The sequence below is a fragment of the Pocillopora damicornis genome, chromosome 8, assembly GCF_964200805.1.
Source record: "Pocillopora damicornis chromosome 8, jaPocDami1.2, whole genome shotgun sequence".
NCBI lineage: Eukaryota > Metazoa > Cnidaria > Anthozoa > Scleractinia > Pocilloporidae > Pocillopora > Pocillopora damicornis.
The window spans coordinates 9,440,588-9,460,753 of NC_142677.1; the positions used below are offsets into that span (position 1 = coordinate 9,440,588).

At 36.4% G+C, this 20,166-nt stretch overlaps 2 protein-coding genes across 4 annotated transcripts; both read left to right on the top strand.

Annotated features, from left to right (window-relative positions):
- Nucleotides 1–1,496: 1,496 nt before the first annotated feature.
- On the top strand, nucleotides 1,497–5,019 carry LOC149041289 (L-rhamnose-binding lectin CSL3-like). 2 transcript variants are annotated; one of them, XM_089180198.1, is made up of 5 exons: nucleotides 1,497–1,610; nucleotides 1,707–1,797; nucleotides 2,952–3,226; nucleotides 4,204–4,521; nucleotides 4,776–5,019. In XM_089180198.1, the coding sequence occupies exons 2-5, from the start codon at nucleotides 1,725–1,727 to the stop codon at nucleotides 4,815–4,817; spliced, it is 708 nt and encodes a 235-aa protein (XP_089036324.1). In that variant the 5' UTR covers nucleotides 1,497–1,610; nucleotides 1,707–1,724; the 3' UTR covers nucleotides 4,818–5,019. The 2 variants fall into 2 exon arrangements, with proteins under 2 accessions (XP_089036324.1, XP_089036323.1); XM_089180197.1 differs by having other exon boundaries at nucleotides 1,519–1,562; nucleotides 1,707–3,226.
- Nucleotides 5,020–5,853: 834 nt separating this feature from the next.
- Nucleotides 5,854–20,166, top strand: LOC113674560 (kazrin). 2 transcript variants are annotated; one of them, XM_027191040.2, is made up of 10 exons: nucleotides 5,858–6,982; nucleotides 9,947–10,183; nucleotides 12,113–12,419; nucleotides 12,657–12,837; nucleotides 13,433–13,486; nucleotides 13,619–13,720; nucleotides 14,741–14,907; nucleotides 15,078–15,204; nucleotides 16,040–16,118; nucleotides 18,796–20,113. In XM_027191040.2, exons 1-9 carry the CDS (start codon nucleotides 5,893–5,895, stop codon nucleotides 16,082–16,084), a joined length of 2,310 nt encoding a protein of 769 aa, XP_027046841.2. In that variant the 5' UTR covers nucleotides 5,858–5,892; the 3' UTR covers nucleotides 16,085–16,118; nucleotides 18,796–20,113. The 2 variants fall into 2 exon arrangements, with proteins under 2 accessions (XP_027046840.2, XP_027046841.2); XM_027191039.2 differs by lacking the exon at nucleotides 16,040–16,118 and having other exon boundaries at nucleotides 5,854–6,982; nucleotides 18,796–20,166.

Genomic DNA, 20,166 nt, shown 5'->3' on the forward strand with positions numbered 1-20,166 from the left:
ATTGCTATGGACCTTTTCCATGGACATTATTTGCGTAACACAAAAGGAACGAGCATTTCGCAAAACATCATTGCCACTGGTAATTTTATTCAATAGATCCATATTGAATCTAAGTAACCGGATTAGAGTCTTTGAGGCAGCCTTGGAGTCAGCCTTTGACGCAGCCTTGAGTCTAATGAAAAACTCAAAAGTGGGTCAGCAACCTAGTCAAAGTTTATATTTGCGAAAAACCCGTTCTGGGTTAAGAACGTTCAATTTCGTAAATCTCTTCAGTTCTTTCTGTCTTTAAACTAAGGCTAATCTAAGGTCTTAGTTTAAGTTTTGTTTCTATAGAATAACTATGTAAGGAATATGGAAGGTAGAAAACTTTTTTCGACGACCACACCGCCTGAGGATCGTCTTCTTTGTTACCCGTGTCATTACCTTGGATCAGCGTAGGACCTCCCGCAAAGCATAATTGCCTCAGTTTTTTCCCCTTAAAGCCCGTGATCAAGAAAAGTGGTTCAACGGAAAATATACTTGTACGAATAGACGAATTCCCGTTTTGTGTTTGGTCGAGTGTGGCGTGTACATTTTACTGAATAATCATTTCTAAAAATAGAGGTTATTTCTACACCAGACTGAATAAAAATCATGTTGAAATTTATCATTTGGTTCAAATTTTGCTCCACCTCATCATCAATTGCAAATTCGAAAGAAATTTCAGTAAAAGTATTCAATAGCAATTGCGACTCCCAAAGAGCAATTTCCTTCATAATCATACCTAATCTAATTGCATAGTAAAGAAACTAAGTCTGCAAACATCTCTAAACCAGACATAACAACATGTATGTCACTCAGCGCAGTGTAGGACGAAAGTGAACTGTCATCTATGACAAATAATTTCAGGACGTACAAATTTATTGGAGAAAGAAATTGAACGAGCTACCTGTCTGTTACCATCAAAGGCAAATTTTTTTTCAGTTACTTTACAAAATTTGTACATATCGCCATCAATTAACATTAATTCGTGTATAATCGTGTGAAAAGCCAAAATAAAAAACGAAAGAGTTCCATAGTAATGTGGTAACTTTCAAGAAACAATTTTCATTAAATCAAAAGTGAGGAGATCCTTACAAACCAGGTATAACAACATGTCACTCAACATGGCAGGAGAGAGAAGGTGATCTGTGAATGACAAATATGAACCAAGCCAAACAGAAAAGGGTTGCCAATAGTAACGAATCCTAAAAACGAGTCAGTTCTAACTATCCATGGTTAAATTTGGTAAGATCAGAGAATTTGTACATTTCACTAGCAGGAAACTTCTCTTGAACCACATGGTTGTGGAAAAGTGATTTGTCAAAAAGAAAGCCGACAGACGTTTGTTTTTAAAAATACAAATACAAGGTATAACTTGTTTGCACAATGTAAACATAAACAAAATTCATTAATCATGATATGAATATTGAATATGAATATTTTTGTCCATGCCTATTAAGGCATGGACAAAAGTCATTGGAAGAAAAAAACAAAGATAGTAAAGAGAGACTCTGTAGGGGGAACAGATTCACTTTGGTCAGGTAACCAAACAGGCGTATCTCTGAATATCAACTGCTTTATCCTATCAAGTAAAGAACAACTCGTGGCCACTGAACTGATTTTCGTGAGTCATCATTTCTATTGAAGCAAAATTGATCAATCATACCTTATTTCATCTCTCATAGGTCGAATTTACCACTACAATGAGGATGTACTTAGTGGTTCTCTTATTGTCTTCAACCTTCTGTTATACACAAGCTTGGCCTACACAAGAAGGCAAGTACTTGAATATGTTATATCTTAGCTGCATTCGAAGAGGAGGATCTAAATCAGTTATAATATGCGAAGCTCCAAAATAGACTTTGTCAATTCCTTGTCTCGCCTCAATTTTTCATTCCATCCCGCCATCCCACCGCAAAGAACATTTTCATCCCGATTCCGCCTTTTATTCTATGCCGCCGATCCCTGCCCAAGTTGTTCAAGTTCACCGCCGTATTTAAACTGATGGACAAATTATAGTCTTTATAATATTGATAATGTACTCTCATTTCTCATAACTCTCATGAGGCAAAACCGAGCTTTAAAATGCGTTAAAATACGTGTTGAAGCCAAAGAAAATCTCAGCGACACGTAGGCTGTGTCATTTCATACGCGGTTTAGTGGGATTACTAATTTAAGCCCGTTTATAAAGCAAATAAATACTTTTTGATGTTTCTTAGGTCGTGTAGCCAATAACTTGAGCTGAATTATGATCTCGGCTACGACCATCCTATCCCGCCTTCGAAACAGAGCATATCCCGTTCGTACCTTCCTATTTTCATCCCGCATCTTGCCTTTAATATTACTAACTCTCATCGGGCACCTATGATTATCGGACCCTCATATGCCTGTGCAAAGTTATGGAACATTTTTCCTATTGTGCGTGTTATAAAGTCAACCCATAAAGTATCTAAACTGATTCCGTCAAATAATTTTTATCAGAAAATTATGAGGACCTCTTCAAGTATTGAAATCATGGTCTGATTACGTCATTATCCTTAAGGACTTGTGCGCAAGTTTCAATCCAAGCAACGAAAATAAGAAGTTTTTATCAAAAAGACTTTCTAAGATGATCAACCATGAGCGTGCCAATCTTGATGTAAGTCGCCAGAGTTAATCATAATATTCCTCCACCATGGAGAGAAGAGTGATGGCACCGAGAACATGACATCAAAATTACTAAGAGAAAACGTGGAAGACAAGGACAAGCAACACGCGTTAAGTTATGAATGAAGTTGGTCAGTTTGAGAAACGCGGGTCAACTGAGCTTAATAGCATCAAAGCAGTGACTGCTTTGATGCAATTTAGCTTGGTTGACCTTTAGGGGCTTTTTTATACAATCTTCTGTAGCTGGTATATGTATTTCTCTGTATTTCTCCTGTTTTTCACAGTAAGAAGCGCCCTTGTTTGTGAAGGAGGGAAGCAAAAAATCAGGTGCACACATCAAAAGATTCAGATCATTTCTGCAGTCTATGGAAGAACAGACCGCTCCGTGTGTCAGTGGGGATTGGATTGGACGGTTGCTTGGTTATGGAATGTCAACTGCCGCGCAGCTAATACATTAGCTATTGTTAAAAATGAATGTGAAACCCTGTCCGAATGCGAGTTGCATGCCAACAACGCAGAATACGGAGACCCGTGCTTCGGAACGAAGAAATATCTCACGGTAAATAATCGTTTATTTTTACGTACGGTTTTCGAAAACATAATTTGTTGCTCTTAAACCCAAAGGTCTGTGATTTATCTCTTTAAATAGGACCAAGAAGTGTTTTTCTGTTCCGCACTCGTAACAAACTTTCAACACATTTGTTCTCGTATATATGGATATATATATATATATATATATATATATATATATATATATATATATTGTATATGCATTTATGTTTTTATCTATGTTTATGACTCAGCATTAATGTTATTACGACTCTATTGGCTACTTTACGTCACGTGGAACAAAATCACTAAATATTTATGACGTAAGAGCTCTCATTTACGTTACTCTTCTTCGAAAAGAAACAAACCTAGTTGAAAAAGCCAGCTTGAGTGTCACTCTTTCATCTTTGTTACTTTACAGGGAAGAAAAACCAACTCGTTTTGTAGAGTCTAGTTAAAGAGCCATTTCAAATAAAGCTTATCTCAAATACTACTCTGGAAAGAACAAAAAAAACATTTGCGCATTCAATTTCACATTTGCCCTCAAGCTTCGCTTCTCTGCCAACTATTCATTTTCGGGACAATCTTTTAACCGCGGACATTATCAGCCGACATAGCAGTCGCCTGAAGAGACCGGTTTATTTACCAAATATTTTTTCACAGGTGCATGTGCCTTGTACATTAGAAGTGTCTTTGTGGACTGAACTTAGTCAACACAAATTTATTCATTGTTAAAGTGTCGCCTAAGAAATTGCAAACTCCTCCGGCTCAGTACGCGTAAATGTTATTAGATAGCTAAAATGTTTGTGGCCAGACCAAAAAGAATTCATAGGAACCTGAACAAAACATTTCGATTCATCACTGCGGAGTGAGAAACTCAGAACAAGTTGAGTATCATGGACTTTTTCAAAAAGGGACCTAAAACTAGATGATGAGGTTTTTATTAATAGCATCAGTAAACGCATTGTATAAATTTTGTTCCTATAGGTCAAATACAGGTGTATAGGCCGGATTACACCAGATGACACCAAGAGAGCTCGCGTATGTGAAAATCACAAAATGTCACTCGAATGTCCTGAGAGACGCAATATCGACATCGTATGGGCAAACTTTGGCCGTCTCAAGGGTGCTCACATCTGTGGTGACGGTTTCTTTGGAATATTTTCCTGGAACCAAGCCTGCCAGCATCAAGTGGCTTCCAAGGCTATTGCCAAGCAATATTGTCAAGACAAGGAACATTGCCTTCTTGATGCCACCGTCGCCAAATTTGGGGACGCTTGCTGGGGTACCAAGAAATATTTAGAGGTTGGTAAAGAAATATTTGATTTTGAATTTGAAAAAGTGAAAGAGCAAACAGATATGCTTTCACCTACATTATATCAAAAGAAAATAAGTAAACGATAATTAAGCGACCTCTTTCAATTAATCGCCTAAGCTTTAAGATTTTGGAAAGATGCTTTGTAGTTAGGGATTCCCCTTTCGCACTATATTTGAAAACAAATGCCCAGGTGAATGCGGAGTTCTAGATTTAATAACTTCGATGTTTTTTTTGGTTCTAGGTCCGCTACAGATGCTGCCCGAAGAAGGGTGGATGTGACTGAAGCTCAATCAACAACTCAAGAAATAGCTAGACCGGTCAAATAGGGACTTGGAGACGGGGAAAGGGACGACGGTTTTCTCTTTTGTCTGGGTTTTTGTCTTTTTCTAGTGGGAGTGGGTAAGGTAACTTTGTGAAGCATGATTATCATGTAGCCAGAATTAGAATAAATAAAGTTTATTGACATGTCACATGTCGTATATTAACAACTGAAGTGTCTTTTGAACAACTGCTTCGTTTGCGATCTAAACTTACTACTGGTAGATTTCTCTTCGGCATATCTGCCGTTGTTGGCTCAACTTTTTCTGTTTGAAAAGAATAAGTCTTCTAAATCTGTTAATACCTCTCTTCCTTTCTGTCGCCCATTGCATATCCAATGGTAATAATTCCACAGCACATTTTATTCTGTGCGTTTTCTATGTGGGTCCTTCACTAGCTGCCTTTTGTAGGGTCGAGTATTTTTACACAGGGTCTGGACTGGCGGAGAATAAGACCTAGACAAAAATTCCTTGAAATTTCTATGCCTATGATGAACAGTGACTCGTGTACTAATTTTTGCTCCCCAAAAGGAAAACTCACGAAAAAGATTGTCGTTATTTCATGAAAATCCCTATTCTGCCGTTCTAATTTATGATTGTCACCTCCTCTTTTTGATAAATGTCGAGGAGAATCAAATAAAATTAAACCCTGATAAAAGCTTACCATAACTCAAGTTGAAGAAGAAAAAAAACAATACTGTAAACTGATAACAAAGGACGCATATAAGAAAAGTCTCATATGGAAACCTTTTGGGAGGAAATACTCGCGAATAGAGTTCAGTCGCTTTCATCAGTCTACATAGTAAGCAATGTGAAGAAAATAATGACAGAGGATGAAATTGTTGGAAGACTTTTTTAACTTCTTTCACAATGCCATTCAACGAAGAATTTTCGAATTGATACTACCGTGAAAGATTAAAGTGCAGTAAGGATGGGGTAGGTGGAATAAAACATTGTTCCATCGAAGTGAGGCTACCGTCTGGCGTCCAAAAATTTCGTCTTTGTGACCTCTGCTGGTGCTTGGTGTCACACAAATCAAATATGGCGGACGTAAACAGTGAGGGAAAAACAGATGCCTCTCCCGCCAAGGAACGCAAGTTTTCTTTGACACCGATAGAGGCCATGGCTGAAGTCGACAAGCTCAAAGAAAGGGTTCGCTCCCTATCTTTTAGTAGTACGATCTCAGGAGAAAGTACTGACAGTGGCAGTTCCGTCACACGACCACTCGTGAAAAAGCAGGACGATTTAATAGATTGCTTGAGTGTTATGCGGCGTTTGATGGAACAGGCAGAGGGTGAGAGCAAACGAATGAGGGAGGAAAAACTTGTTATTGCTTCTAAAATCAACAGTTCTCTTACTGCGGTTAATCGGGAGGTGGAATATTTGAAGGCAGAACTTAGAGATCAAGACAAGAGGCTGTCGGAGCTGGCGAGCAATAAATTAACTTCTGAAACGAAAACTGATGGTGCTGTATCGTCTAAGAGTATAGTAGAAGATTATAAAGAAGACAATGATAGATTACGGTGTGAAAACGAGTTTTTAACCAGAGAACTCAACGAATGGAGAAATGGAAACACAGACTTAGATCAGCTTCGGCAAAGGCTCCATTCTTGTGAACTCGAAATTGCTCGAGCTAAAGAAACGATTTCTTGTATGAAAATGGAAAGGAAACGTTTGAAAACGGAAAAAATGGATTTACTTAATCAAATGAAGCAGGTTTATGGAATATTGGAGGTAAAGGAAACAGAACTTAGAGAATTTATTCAGAATTACGAACAACGGATGTTAGAAGGTGAAGAACGAATTAAGCGCCTGGAGAGCGAAAAGCGGACTTGGGATAAGGAGCGATGCGATCTATTAAGAGAAACCGATAGCTTAAAATCACAGTTGGAACTGAAAGACGTACAGCTGAAGGAATTGGAAGCTGATTTTTTCGAAGTGAAACGACATCTGACGGCTCTGCAATCTTCGCTCAGCGAGAACAATTCACAGTTCTTTTTTAAAACGAACAACTTAAATGTGGACACCGCAGGAGGCAAACGTACATGTAGAACGAACGCCACGAATATTAAGAAGATAAATTCCCTGCAAAACTTGAAAGATTCACCAAGATCCCCGCTAAAAAACGGAGGTAAGTTTGTTTGCGTGATCTCGATCTCATTTCAAATTTTTGTGTAATGTACATTACGTTGTTTATTTTCTCATTATTTTTGTACGAGAAGGAAAAAGGTTAAAGACTTTCAAAATAGCCAGCCTTCCTGGCGAAGATTTGCTGGTAATTCAGGAAATCTGTGTTAATTTTACAATCTTCACTTGACAATCTCCTTAAAATCAATAGATGTTGAAAGCGCTAATTCGATTGCGTTACGATCTTTTCCAGACCTTGGATATGTAAGACAGACTATTGATTTCATAGTTAATCAGGTGCTTTGTGATAACAAGCACGCTACTATCAGAAATTTAATTGTGATCTCCATAAACTTGGACATAATTTCGCCAAGATATTCACTCAGCGCACATCCATTCTTCATTAAAAATGTAGATCTACCTTATGTTTATGTTTTACTAAAACCCGAATACCGGATGTTTGCTGAAGACTCTCAACTGGAAAATTATGCCACTCCTAGGCCATTCGTCAGCTTTAGATACATTTTTAAGAGTATTCAATCTGTCAAATTTTATTTACATCATCTCTGAGTTGCAGACACAGTCACAAAGGCACAGTTGTATCATTCGTTTTCAAATTATTCTAATTTTTAAACCACTTGATTAAGGTGATATGGATCTTCTTTCTGACAGGCTTGTAAGTCGATCGCGTTTGTTTTTGAAATGTAGCAATGGTTTTCAGATGTCTTCATAATCACTAGACAAAGAAGCTTATCTGACAGATTAATGAGTTTGCCCTAAGGGCGTTCCACAGTCAAACAATAGGGATTTGGGATCTTTCTTGCTATTGGTTCATTATTGTATGGGCAAAAGAGCCATGCTGATCTGTTTTGAGCTAAATTATCATTTTTGAAGCTATTGATGACAGTAATTTGATATTTGATAGTAATTAGATATTGACCACACTCAAACAATTTAGGTTTAATTTTTTTCATTGTAAATTTAAACAGTTCTCTTTGTGCTTGCTCATAGATATGTGTATTTCTCTATATAGATAATGCAATTTTACCTCAGGCAGGGATCTTAGTTCATGGTCAAGTATTAAGAAGTCACCTATGGGGAATGGCAGGGTGACCCCTTAATACAGGTCCCACAGGCTAGGGGAATTAAAATAATAATAATTAACAGTGCCACTTTATGCCATAATTGACCACTTAATGTACAGAATCTTACTTCAAAATACTACCTACTTATTTTGTAAGAGAACATGGATTAAAAATTACTTGAAAGACTGTTCATACTTTTATTAATGTGCTTCCACTTTCAGTGACTGTTTAATACAGGTGTAGGACAATAAAAAGAGGCTACTGGGACTTGGTAAAGGGTGACCACAACCGCTTAATAGATACTAAATTACATTGATTGAGAGGAAACAAATTCAGGACTTTGACAACTGATTGCTTAATAAAGGGTGACTGCTTAATACATTTCTGCTCAATACAGGTTTGACTGTAGGCTTCTTTGATTAATTTTGTTTTTTCAATATTGTGGGAAAATTGTTGAAAGTTTAGTCACATTTAATTGACATAATTAGTTATATTGTGCTAAGTGATGTTAGAGAAGTCTGCATGTTTTATTTTTTATGGCCAGATGACAATTTTTTCTGAACAATATTGTTGTCAACTTATCATCATGGTTGGGTCTCATGATAATTTTCTATTTTACATGGTATCTTGAAGTGTTGTGAATCATCATTAGCTGATATTTGTGTTTAGGTTTTGTATATTTTTAGGGGTCAATGAAATGAGTTGTGGTTATATAAGCAAGTTTTACAGCAACAGGTTTTTTTGGCTGTGGTTGATCCTTTTCAAAGGATAGAAGTGAAAGCAAAAAGTAGTTGGACAGATGCTATTTAAAAAAAAAAAAAAAGCCTTGATCTCAATTGTAAATTTGTTTGTTTGGAAATTCAGGAAGAAATTGTATCTACTTTCCATGAACATGACATCATCCCATATTCACTAAAACAGAAACTCTGATAACCTATCTGCGTGGAATCATTTTATCATCACAGAAATGTTGCAGAGATGCCTTTACATTCTATTTTTAATTATGCACATCAATCATTTGATGAGACTTTTCATGCTATGCCACCACATGGAAAACTGAACCCCAGATGGTAATAGAACTTTTTGTGTGGTCCAATGCCAGATTATCTATCACTTTTACTGATAGTATTCAAATTCTGATGTTGCAACATGAAGTATTGGTTCATTGTTGCATTGTTTCTTTCTTGGTGTATAATTACAGTTATTTCCTGGAAGGTGAATTTTCATGATTTTGTCATACTTATGTATTTGGAATAGTCAATTTGGTACTTTCCCTGTTTTACTATTGGTAATAATGATTACTTTCAGGGCTAAAAAATGGCGGTTGCACGTTTGCCAGTGGCGAGTTAAAACTGACCAGGGCCACCAAAAGTTAAGGTTTAAATGCCCGATGTGTGACTATGCTGCAGAATTTAGAAAAGTTGCAATGTAGTTATGCAAAGTACAAAGTTAAAAATAAAGCTGAATATGTAATTTAATTGGACTACCTTTCTCTTCGTTTCTTTGCCTGGACTCTAAAATCATCCATTTTGGTGAGGTTTTAGTTCTGAAGTTGGAAATCTTGAGCTGCTTTTACAATGATTTCACGAGTGATCCACATTCACAGCATATAGATGCCATTTTGATTTTGTGATTGCCATTTGACTCTGGACATACCAAGAGTTCTGTGCGTGATATGTTCTTTCCTTTTAGTTGAGGCTCCATTAAAAGCCATGGGGCGTTAAATCAAGTTTTTCATTTTAAAATAGAGGAAATCAAGGGCTACTTCATTTTGGGATGGGCCGCTAAGAATTCAAGGAAACTGGCCCAACTGGCCACCAAGCACTGGAGTTAATTTTTAGCCCTGTACTTTTACTATTATCTTTTTCTTTCTTTTTTCATAGATCATTGTCCTGTGCCAGTCCCAAGATCACCAGTGGGGTCAGTTTCATCAGACTCTCAGTCTGATTTAAGCCAAGCCCCTACACCAAATGACTCAGAAGTCTTTGATTTTGGTGTTCAAACCAACTATGAACAACATGACCCAAGTAAGAAGAAAATCAAGAGACGTTCATCCTCACTGTCTAGGTTTTTTTCACGAGGAAGGCAACGAAAGCCTCTCTTCAAGCCTTTAGTTAAAGGTAAGCAGCCAATATCTTGTTTTTAAATGTTTTTACCACTTTTTGTCCAAGTGAGTCTGAGGGTGTACTGCTTTGAAGAACTTGAATGATGTGTTTTACATTTGAACCGAAATGTTAGATTTACTGTATTTTTTTCTTTCATCTTTTTTTTTTTTAATTTTTTAAGTCCATTTTATTTTATCATAAGTTTAGAATAAGTGTTGAATAGATTTTCACCATTTTAGTAGTACTTAGATGTATGTTTGTCTCTAACTTTGATAAACAGGACCTCTCTGAAATCCACCTTTTTTTCTAGATAGGACTGTGTGTAGACACTGTCATAAAAGAATGATGATTATTATAACTGATAAATTTTTTTGCTGTTTACACTCTCTCCTTTGTTCAGAATTCTGTTTGCATCACAAATGAAAACTGTGAATAGGTTTGTTTTGGTCAAATTCTATTGGAATAACTGATTTTCTCCAGCCACAATGATAACTCCTGATAAACTTAAGTCAGAATACTTTTTGCAGGTGAAGTGTTCCTGTTTCTCATCCTGAAGAAAATACACTTTTTGGGGGGGGGGGGGGGGAAATGATTCTGCCACAAAAAAGACTTTTTACATCGAATGAAAGAATCCAATGCTAAAGGAAGACTTAAAACACTTACCTGCAGATTTATCTATTTCTTTTTAATTTATTTTAATTGTTATTACAATTACTAGTGGCCATGTGAACTTTACTATACTTTAATATACTTTAGTAGTGGTTTGTTTAGCTGTCTCTGGGTTACTTCATAACACTTCAGTCTATAGCTCTTCTGTGCTTCCTTGGTTTGCATTTCATTCAAGTTGTGTGCCAATTTGTGTAGCATTGGCTGTGGCTGCACTCAGATAGTTAACTAGGTATATTTTTTAGAAACTTGTGCAAAATTTCCAAAAACCTTCACTTGGTGAAAGGTTGGTTAAGATGAAAAAACAGAGTTAAATTTTTTTAATTACTGCAGTGAAATGGGTTATAAATGGGTGAATGTTATTGATATCATGGGAGAAAGGCAGGTCTTTCAAACATGATGTTGATATTACTTAGATGCCAGTGCTTTCCATGGCCATCAAATGAATGTTCCCTTGGTTGGGTCTATCAAAGAAATCAGTGACGGCTTAAGGGAATCACTAATTCTGCCATCCTTGGCCTTTGTAAAGAGCACTTTTGAATGAACATTGAGTCCTTTCAAGTGCCTTGATGTATCCTTTCACTACTTATGACAAAAAGAAACTCTTGCCTTCAAGCAGTAGTATAACAATGGAGATTCATGTGGAAATTTGATTGTGGCTTAAGTAATGTAACTTGCACTGATAGGAGACTTCTAATCTGGGTTTCACTATGCAGGAAGGTGGTTTAAAATTAACTAAACTTGGTTAAATAAAAATCTATTGTCCTTCAAATTTACTTCTATAGTTACTGTTAACCCAGTTTCAGTTCAACAAAAAGCTGAATAAAGGGGCCATATCATGATTTTTCAGAAACTCCACAATTTCTAATTAATTAATTATAAATATCTCATTTAACTTGTGTAATGGGGCCGTGGCCATTTTGTTATGATGCAATTTCATGACTTATTTGTAAACTAAATGAGAATTCTAATTGTACATTGAACCTTAAATTTTGCAACTGAATATGGCTTATGAATGTTGAAACATGTTTAATTTGCAAATTATTTTTTTTGTAAATTAAGATGGATTTATTAATACCCTCTGCTTAGAAACAACCAAGTACATAACAGCATGAGAATAGAATGTTGAGAGTTGGAAGAAAAAATATGAACAACAAAAGATGGGAAAGCCCTCCTTAGTGCTTGTTAGTATCAGGTTGCAATTATACCAGTATATTTCTGTTACTCATTTTTCCAAATCTGACCACATTTGTACCTCTCTTCTTTGATTTTGTACAGAATTTCCAGACATTGATAATGTGGACAAAACTCCAACCAGCATGAGTTATGCCGAGAAAAAGCGTGTGTGGGAACTACACAAAGACATCCCAATGGTTTGTTGGAAAGCCAATATGGTTTTAGCCTGGCTAGAGGTGGAGTGCCAAATGCCTATGTATTCACCGATGTGTTATGACAACATTAAAAGTGGCAAAGTGTTGTTGGAGCTTAATGATACTGAGCTTGAAGCTGGACTTGGTATGGGTAACATAATGCACCGAAGGAAATTGAGATTAGCTATTGAGGATTACAGGGACCCCTCTTCTGTGTAAGTGCTTCTCTATCATCTCCTCTTTACATGCAGATTTCTTTTTTCCCTCATAATTAAGGTGATTGACAGAGGCATTTTATCCTTGGATCAGTATGCACATTTTTCATACTGTTCTCTAAACATTTTGTATTAGGTTGACAAGGAAAGTTTGTTAAATAATTTGAGAGCTTCTGTATTTAGTTATCAATTCCTTGATTCTTGTGATCTTAATGTGTGATCCTGGTTATTTTTTAGAAAATTTTCAGAGATATCCTCTGTAGATCACCTTTGGGTGTCCCGCATATGGATTAGAGACCTGGGTCTCAGCCAGTATTGCTCAGCATTTGAAGCTCAGATGATTGATGGAAGGCTTCTGAATGTGCTCACAAGAAAAGATATGGAGAAACATCTCAATGTCAGCAAAAAATTTCATCAGGTAAGATAGTAGAACTGAAGGGAATAGGCCATTTTACAGTTGTGTGCTTGGTTGCCAAGCCTTTGAACAGGAGCAAGGCTAAGGGTGACCTAGTTATTATACAAACTTTGCTGCTTTTCAAATGCAAATTACTTTGTTATCATACTGGTCTCCATCACAACAAGGTCACTTTTAGCCTCACTCCAAATCAAAGGCTTGTCAACTAAGTACACAACTGTAAAATGGCCTATTGTGAGCCTTCTTATATCCCCCCCTCTCCTCAATGGAACCTCCAGTGACACCCACCTCTCATAAGGGGCCACCTTCTCATAACTCTTAGAGAACAGTTCATCGATTCAATCTTATTTTAACTCCAGCCTTGCTCCAACAACCACCTCTTATACAAGTACCACTTCCCTTTGTTTTGGAGGTTTGATAGCTTATTATTTGTACTGAAGACTATGATGTTTTCAACTGACATAGAATAAAGACCTCGGAGATACTTATACACCTATTTGTTCAATATCCAAAGTGGATCCCCATCCCTCTTTGATTTTTGTTTGTGATGTCTAGAAAACTTAACAAACTGATGGAGTGTATCTCTTATGTTTCGAAGTCAAGTATTCTTCATGGTATAAAGTTGCTGCGGATGATGGAGTTCAACAAAGAGGTTTGTCAATTGTGTAGTTTCAGACATGTGGTATTGACCTTTAACTAGTTGTTTTAGGAACTTGTAGACATTCCTATTGGAGCAAGCAATTGCTCTTTCTATGTATATCAATGTTTTTTTTTCTTTGTGCAGTTGCTAATGGAGCGTAGAAGAAAAAGTGAAGAAAATGACTTGGATCCTCTAGTTTGGACTAATGAGAGAGTTGCTAAGTGGTGCCGTTCTGTGGACTTGGGGGTGGGTAAATTAGGTCAAGAATATGCACTCAGTTATGAATTAAATCAACTGTTTGGAAGTTGAGGGTTTAATGGTAGGAAAATGCGATTATGCCCTGTAAAGAAGATTTAAGACTTTGTAATTGAACTACAAGTGATGCTTCAGGATTCCAGTGAGATAACTAAGAAATAAAAAATTTATTAAAGTTCACACAGCAACCAGGTGGACAATCAGACATAGTTTGAAGCTACACTGGTTTGCAGATTTAATGAATGTAACCGAAGAAGTTACAATTCATAGACCCAACGTTTCGACACTCCTGTCTAGTGCCTTCATCAGGGGTGATCTAAACGCTGCAACAAGAGGTCCTTTTATATGATCACTAATTAGCGGCCTTTTTTTTGACGAGGTGTAAATAGGCGTCAGGAAGCAGACCGCCATCGTCACGATTTAAAGCAGCGTGGGCGGAGTTAATGGGCCAAGCCTCCAAACAAAGGCGCTGGTGGTAACGCCGATTAGTAGTGATAATTTTAGAATTATCCCACCCAATTGTATGGTTGGTTAGGCAAGTATGCTCCGATTCAGCTTTATCGGAGCATACTTGCCTAACCAACCATACAATTGGGTGGGATAATTCTAAAATTATCACTACTAATCGGCGTTACCACCAGCGCCTTTGTTTGGAGGCTTGGCACATTAACTCCGCCCACGCTCCTTTAAATCGTGACGATGGCGGTCTGCTTCCTGACGCCTATTTACACCTCGTCAAAAAAAAGGCCGCTAATTAGTGATCATATAAAAGGACCTCTTGTTGCAGCGTTTAGATCACCCCTGATGAAGGCACTAGACAGGAGTGTGGAAACGTTGGGTCTATGAATTGTAACTTCTTCGGTTACATTCATTAAATCTGCAAACCAGTGTAGCTTCAAACTATGTCAAATAAAAAATTGGAAAACATTTTGGATACTTTCAGGGGTAACAATCAGTTATTTACTCAATATTGGGTAGAATTATAAATTATGTTTTGATTTCACATTTAAGGAATATGCAGACAGTTTGAGGGACAGTGGTGTCCATGGAGCATTGTTGGTCCTTGATCAATCGTTTGGAGCAGATGAACTGGCTCAAGCTCTTGGCATTCATTCATCCAAGAACATTATCAGGAGGCATCTTACCTCTGAACTGTTATCTGTGTTAGTCCCTGCAAGGTAGGATATTTTTTATTTGCAAAAATCACAAGTGAATAGGGAAATCTACCTTTAAATTGCATACAATGTTATAATTCAAATTGTTTTGTGTTTCATTTGATCAATCCTTCCCTTGGTCACACCATGTATAAAAGGAACTTACAAATAATTTGTTAAAAATCCAATATAAGAACTGCAGTGGCACCCAGTGAAACTGAAATCAAAAACAAGGAGAAACAGAAGACACGTCGATCACTGAGTTTCAACTCTGGCAGCCAAACCAGTATGAATTCAGATATCAAAAGACACAGCTTCAGAGTAAGTCAGTTCAGTACATGCTAAACAATGAAATGATGCTATTCATTTGCCTACATAGTAGTTTAAAGAGAACTTAATACGATGCATGTCTTTTTTTTGGACACTGTACAGTAAAACAGACAAGACTTAAGGTTGTGCATTCTTAAAATTTACCTATGAATTAATATGATAAAATTTTTGTCTGGTTGTATTAAAAAAGAAAAGAAAAGAAAAGAAAAACTTCATCATGAGACCTGTGATGGAAAACTCAGTATGCATGATAGGAATGTTTATGTCATACAGTATATTTGACAATATGACTGTAGGTCTTGGAGATTTTGATCCTTGTCTTATCAAAGAAAGAAAAGAAGTTATTTCCTGAAGGGAAGATTTATATCCCTGTTTTAGGTCATAGTTTAATATTTATTTTCTTTCAGTGGAAATACTTAACTTAGTAAATTTGAATTATCAAAATTGTAATTATAATAACCAAACTTCCAAATAACCATGATCTCAAAATTAAAAAATTGTAATCTGTTTAATTAAGTTTCTCCCTACACTTCTTTTGTGTTCTAGCTGCTTCCTGTATGCTTTACAACAGAACAAAGTACAGTCAAGGCTTCTCTATTTGTTAATTGATTAATACTGAAATGGTTCTGTTTAAATGAATTGCTTCTTCCCCCTAGCTTTAAACTCATTCCTTATTTTTTTAAAAATGGATCAATGAACTAGCTACAGCTTAAACTGATAACTAATTCTGTACTTTTCCTAACCACTTATGAAGCACATGTGTTCCCTTGAAATATGCTACTGAACAACCTACTGTAACTGTTCTTTTATTAACCTCTCTCTGTAGAAGGTCACACTCTGTGCTAAATCAACTATGGAGACTCATCTCTGAAGCTGGCTGCAGACCAACTTTACTTCAGTTAAATGTAAATACTATTGAAAATTCCTAAAGGCTAGTGAATGCTCTCATCTTTCATTTCAGCCTTTAAACTGTACACTGTCTCATTCTGCTGATTCTTACATTCTCATTTGTTAAGAAAAATTATTTACATCATAAAGCACTTTGTTCCCATAATTAGTTTGTTTGATTTTGAATCATGTTGTTAAAGTACCACCAAACATGGTCTGTCATGACAGTGGTGTGGACAAGAGCTGTAATTTTCTGATTTCTCCTTGATGCTGCATTACAATGAAATATTTGGTCACAAACTTTCTCCAAGTCTTAAGTCCATTCTGTTGGCTGTAAAATAATGGCTAGATGTTCTTTTTATGTACCTCTGTCAATAATTATTTTTAAATTTCTTTCAAATTGATCTCAGTTATCATCGATAATTATTTCATCTGGATAAAGTTAGTAAACAAATTGCCATAATTTAAAACCAAACTATTGGGTTATGACATCAATGTTAAGAAGGATAAAAATGCAAGGCAAACATAGACCTGTCACATTTTCATGCTTGGATGATGCTTAAATTCTAAATACTCAATTCTGGCATACTCAAGATAGCATTAAAAGCCCTGTCAACACACATGAATTGAAACTGAATTGAAGATTTTTGTGGAAACTAATGTAATTAACAATAATTTGTCAATAACAAATGGTAGAGACTTTCACTAACTGTTGATGACTTTACTTAACTTTGAAGGAAAGGTGTAGTCATTGTTTGTGCACCTAAAAAGATCTGTCCTTTTTATCTATAGTATAACAAAAAGTCAGGTTTCTCTCTAAAATAAGAGAATTGTAAATGTGGTCTTTAAACTTTGAAATGATTGAGAGCATTCACTTGTCTAGGAGAAGAATCCACTGATGTACTTTTAAGTACATCAGTAGATTCTTCTAATTTCTTTTCTTTTATATGTAGCTGTTTAATTTCTTACTGCAAGTGCATGCTTGGTATGAGACGTTACTACTGTCACTCACTTGTGTATGGCCTTATTGTTACATACACGTAACTACATACTCTCACTATACTCTTATGTTTTTTTACCCCTATTCTCATCATGAAATACAGTTGTGTGAACATCCACCAAGTTAACCACCTACCAACATACCTACCTACCTACCAAGCTACATACATGTGTTAACCAACCAACTCACCTACCTACCAAGCTACATACATGTGTTAACCAACCAACTCACCTACCTACCAAGCTACATACATGTGTTAACCAAGCAACTCACCTACCTACCAAGCTACAAACATATATTACCCAACCTACCCACCTACCTACCTACCTACCTACTTACCAACCTAGTTACATACATGTACTAATCAGCTAACCTACCTACCTACTTAGCTAGCTACAAACATATCCTAACCAACCCACCTACCTACCTACCTACCTACCTACCTACAAACATGTACCAACCAAGCTCTTACCTACCCACCTAGCTCTCTTTTACCAACCTACCTATCTACTTACTTATCTACCAACCTTCAGGTTCAAATTTAAGAAAGCTGTAAGCAACATACATCCTTACCTGCTACCTTACCATTTACATACCTCCATACATTGCATTTACCAACCCCCTTAACTAACTACCTATCTAACCCACATACTTACCTACCAACCTACTCAGCCACCTATCTTTTTATTGCTACCTACAATACCAGTCGACCTGCTTGCCTGACTGTCTTTCTCACAAGCCATGACTTGTCCATATAATATCTACCTTATACAAAAGTGTCAACCTGGACGTTGTGTTGTAGCCCACTCTTACCAAACCCGACTAGCATCACTCTAAATGTGTTTTGCTTTTCCAGTTCTTCTAATTTAATTTTTTGCTTTCATGATGAAAGCTTGTGTTAAATATCTATCAGTGCCTGGTACAAAAGTTTTATTTGAGAGGTCTCTCTTAAACCAGGCAGCTTTAAACAGGGCCAAAAAACAATCGAATTTGAGGAAATTTTGAAAATACTAGTTAATTTGAAATCTTAACCAACCCTCAATCCTCGTTTGTCTCATTTTTCTCTAGATATGATAACTTTGTAAAGTGTGTAATGCTAACATCGTTTGCCTGAATTTGATTTCAAATATTCAATCTTCACTTCCTATGCACTTTTATTCAATGTGGTGAATGAAAAAATCAAATATATCAAGAGACTTTAGGCGAGTGTCTGGTCCTATCTATTTTGATGTTAATGGGATTGTAGAATTATTTCAAACCTTATGTTAGGGGGTGTCATTACTCATTAACACCCTGGAAAGCGATACGATATTTATCCCCGTACCCCAATTTTGTGTGAAATGTAACATGTGTAGAATTGTCGAGACAGTTCCTCACATCATCTTATGGGTTTTCATTCGTCTGGCAGCATACACAGGTAAGCAAAAAAATATGTGGATGGCTTTGAAATGAAATCATGGCTTTGATACGTAAACCAAATTCAACCAAAAGTGGTGTCTGAACATCACCTTAGATAAAGTACGATAATCAGTTCAGACAACTTCATGGCGTGTGAGGTTTTTTTTCTTTTCGAGGCACCTTATTATAAAATATGTCAGATATTACGGTGTTCTAGCTTTTTTTAAAAGACTCAAAGAGGCTTCCTGGTTCTGCTTGCGAAATTTTAATAATTATCATTCTGTTTCTATTTTTAGGATTCATTCATGACTCATAAAAAGAACAGACCGACAAGAACAAGTAGTACTGGCGATGATTTGTCAAACTCAGATTACTCTGCGGTACAAATGAGAACCTCGCTTAGAAGGTCTCGCTCGCGACCAAAGTCGTCTTTACATTAAAGCGGGAAGTAACAGCAATAGTTATTAACTGGAAAAAAAACTGGTCAAACTTCTTACAAGCTAACCTTAAAAGGGTTTTGGCTTTCAACAGGTCTGTTTCGTGCGTTATCAACATTTTGTAAGTACTCAGCCTTTGTCGAAAGGAATTAATTTCACTTTTGTTTTAAAAAGAATCACCGCAGTTTTTTCTTATGACATTGGCGGGATGTCAAATTGATAACATAGTTCAATGATTTCTTGTCCGTAATAACCTGAATAATCCAACAGAAGCTTTTTGCTGAATCATTTCCACTCTTCCCTTCTCTAAGCGGAATTTTCTGGTGTTGTTAGTTGTTGCGAGTGGAATTTGGTCATATCCCTGAGACGACATTCATTAATCATATGGAGTGCTCCTTTGCTTTCGTTTTGATTCTTGTGTACATTCCATGGTGCGTATGGCCTTGATAACTTCAGTTGAGCTTTGTTCATTTGGGGTTACAAGCAGTTCGATTTCAAGAACGAAACACCACGAAACTATTAAAGGTCTTACTTTTGATGCTAGTATCATGATGATGCAGCCTGTAATGAGAACTTGTTTTGAAGTTTACGTACTTAATATTCCAGTTTTGGGTGGGGGCGGGGAGGGAAAGTTTTCTCGTGGAGTGAAGGGCAGCGTGTGAAGCTTTTGTAAGAGACTTTGATATGAGTGAGATGACGTCCATATTACGTATCAATTGAAGTGTTTGTTACACGCATGGACGGTTTTTTACCCCTATGACTTCCACTTTTAAAGAACTATTTTTTTGTTTTCCCGAATGATTTGTTTATGTCTAGACTATATGTCGCACAAAACGACACAAACACCTCACTGATCACTGTACAGTTTTAGAAATTTAGTCTGGTTTTAGAAATCACAGGGAAGTGCTTTTCCCTGTAGAAGAATTTCGAAAAAAAGCACTATACTTGTAAGCTAATAACATAGATGGAAATAAGGTTCTCTAATCTTTGAATTTCTTTCGTCACAAAACGTTTTACTCTTTCTAATTGTAGACTGTAATATATGCACATAGTAAAATTTTAATTTTAACTGAATTATTTTATTTGCAAGATTCTAATTTATTGAGTAGTTATGAATGTCAGTAGAAATTTAAACTGCCGAGCACAGTCTCAGAAATAATTTATTTCACAACTTTGACTTAGATGTTTCTTGACTGAAAGAGAAAAATTTACGTAATATATTTTGAATTG

Coding starts and splice junctions, on each gene's coding strand:
- LOC149041289 (XM_089180198.1), top strand. CDS start 1,725: ATGAGGATGTACTTAGTGGTTCTCTTATTGTCTTCAACCTTCTGTTAT. Junction 1,798..2,951: donor AGCTTGGCCTACACAAGAAG/GCAAGTACTTGA, acceptor TGTTTTTCACAG/TAAGAAGCGCCCTTGTTTGT. Junction 3,227..4,203: donor GAACGAAGAAATATCTCACG/GTAAATAATCGT, acceptor TTGTTCCTATAG/GTCAAATACAGGTGTATAGG.
- LOC113674560 (XM_027191039.2), top strand. CDS start 5,893: ATGGCGGACGTAAACAGTGAGGGAAAAACAGATGCCTCTCCCGCCAAG. Junction 6,983..9,946: donor ATCCCCGCTAAAAAACGGAG/GTAAGTTTGTTT, acceptor CTTTTTTCATAG/ATCATTGTCCTGTGCCAGTC. Junction 10,184..12,112: donor CTTCAAGCCTTTAGTTAAAG/GTAAGCAGCCAA, acceptor GATTTTGTACAG/AATTTCCAGACATTGATAAT.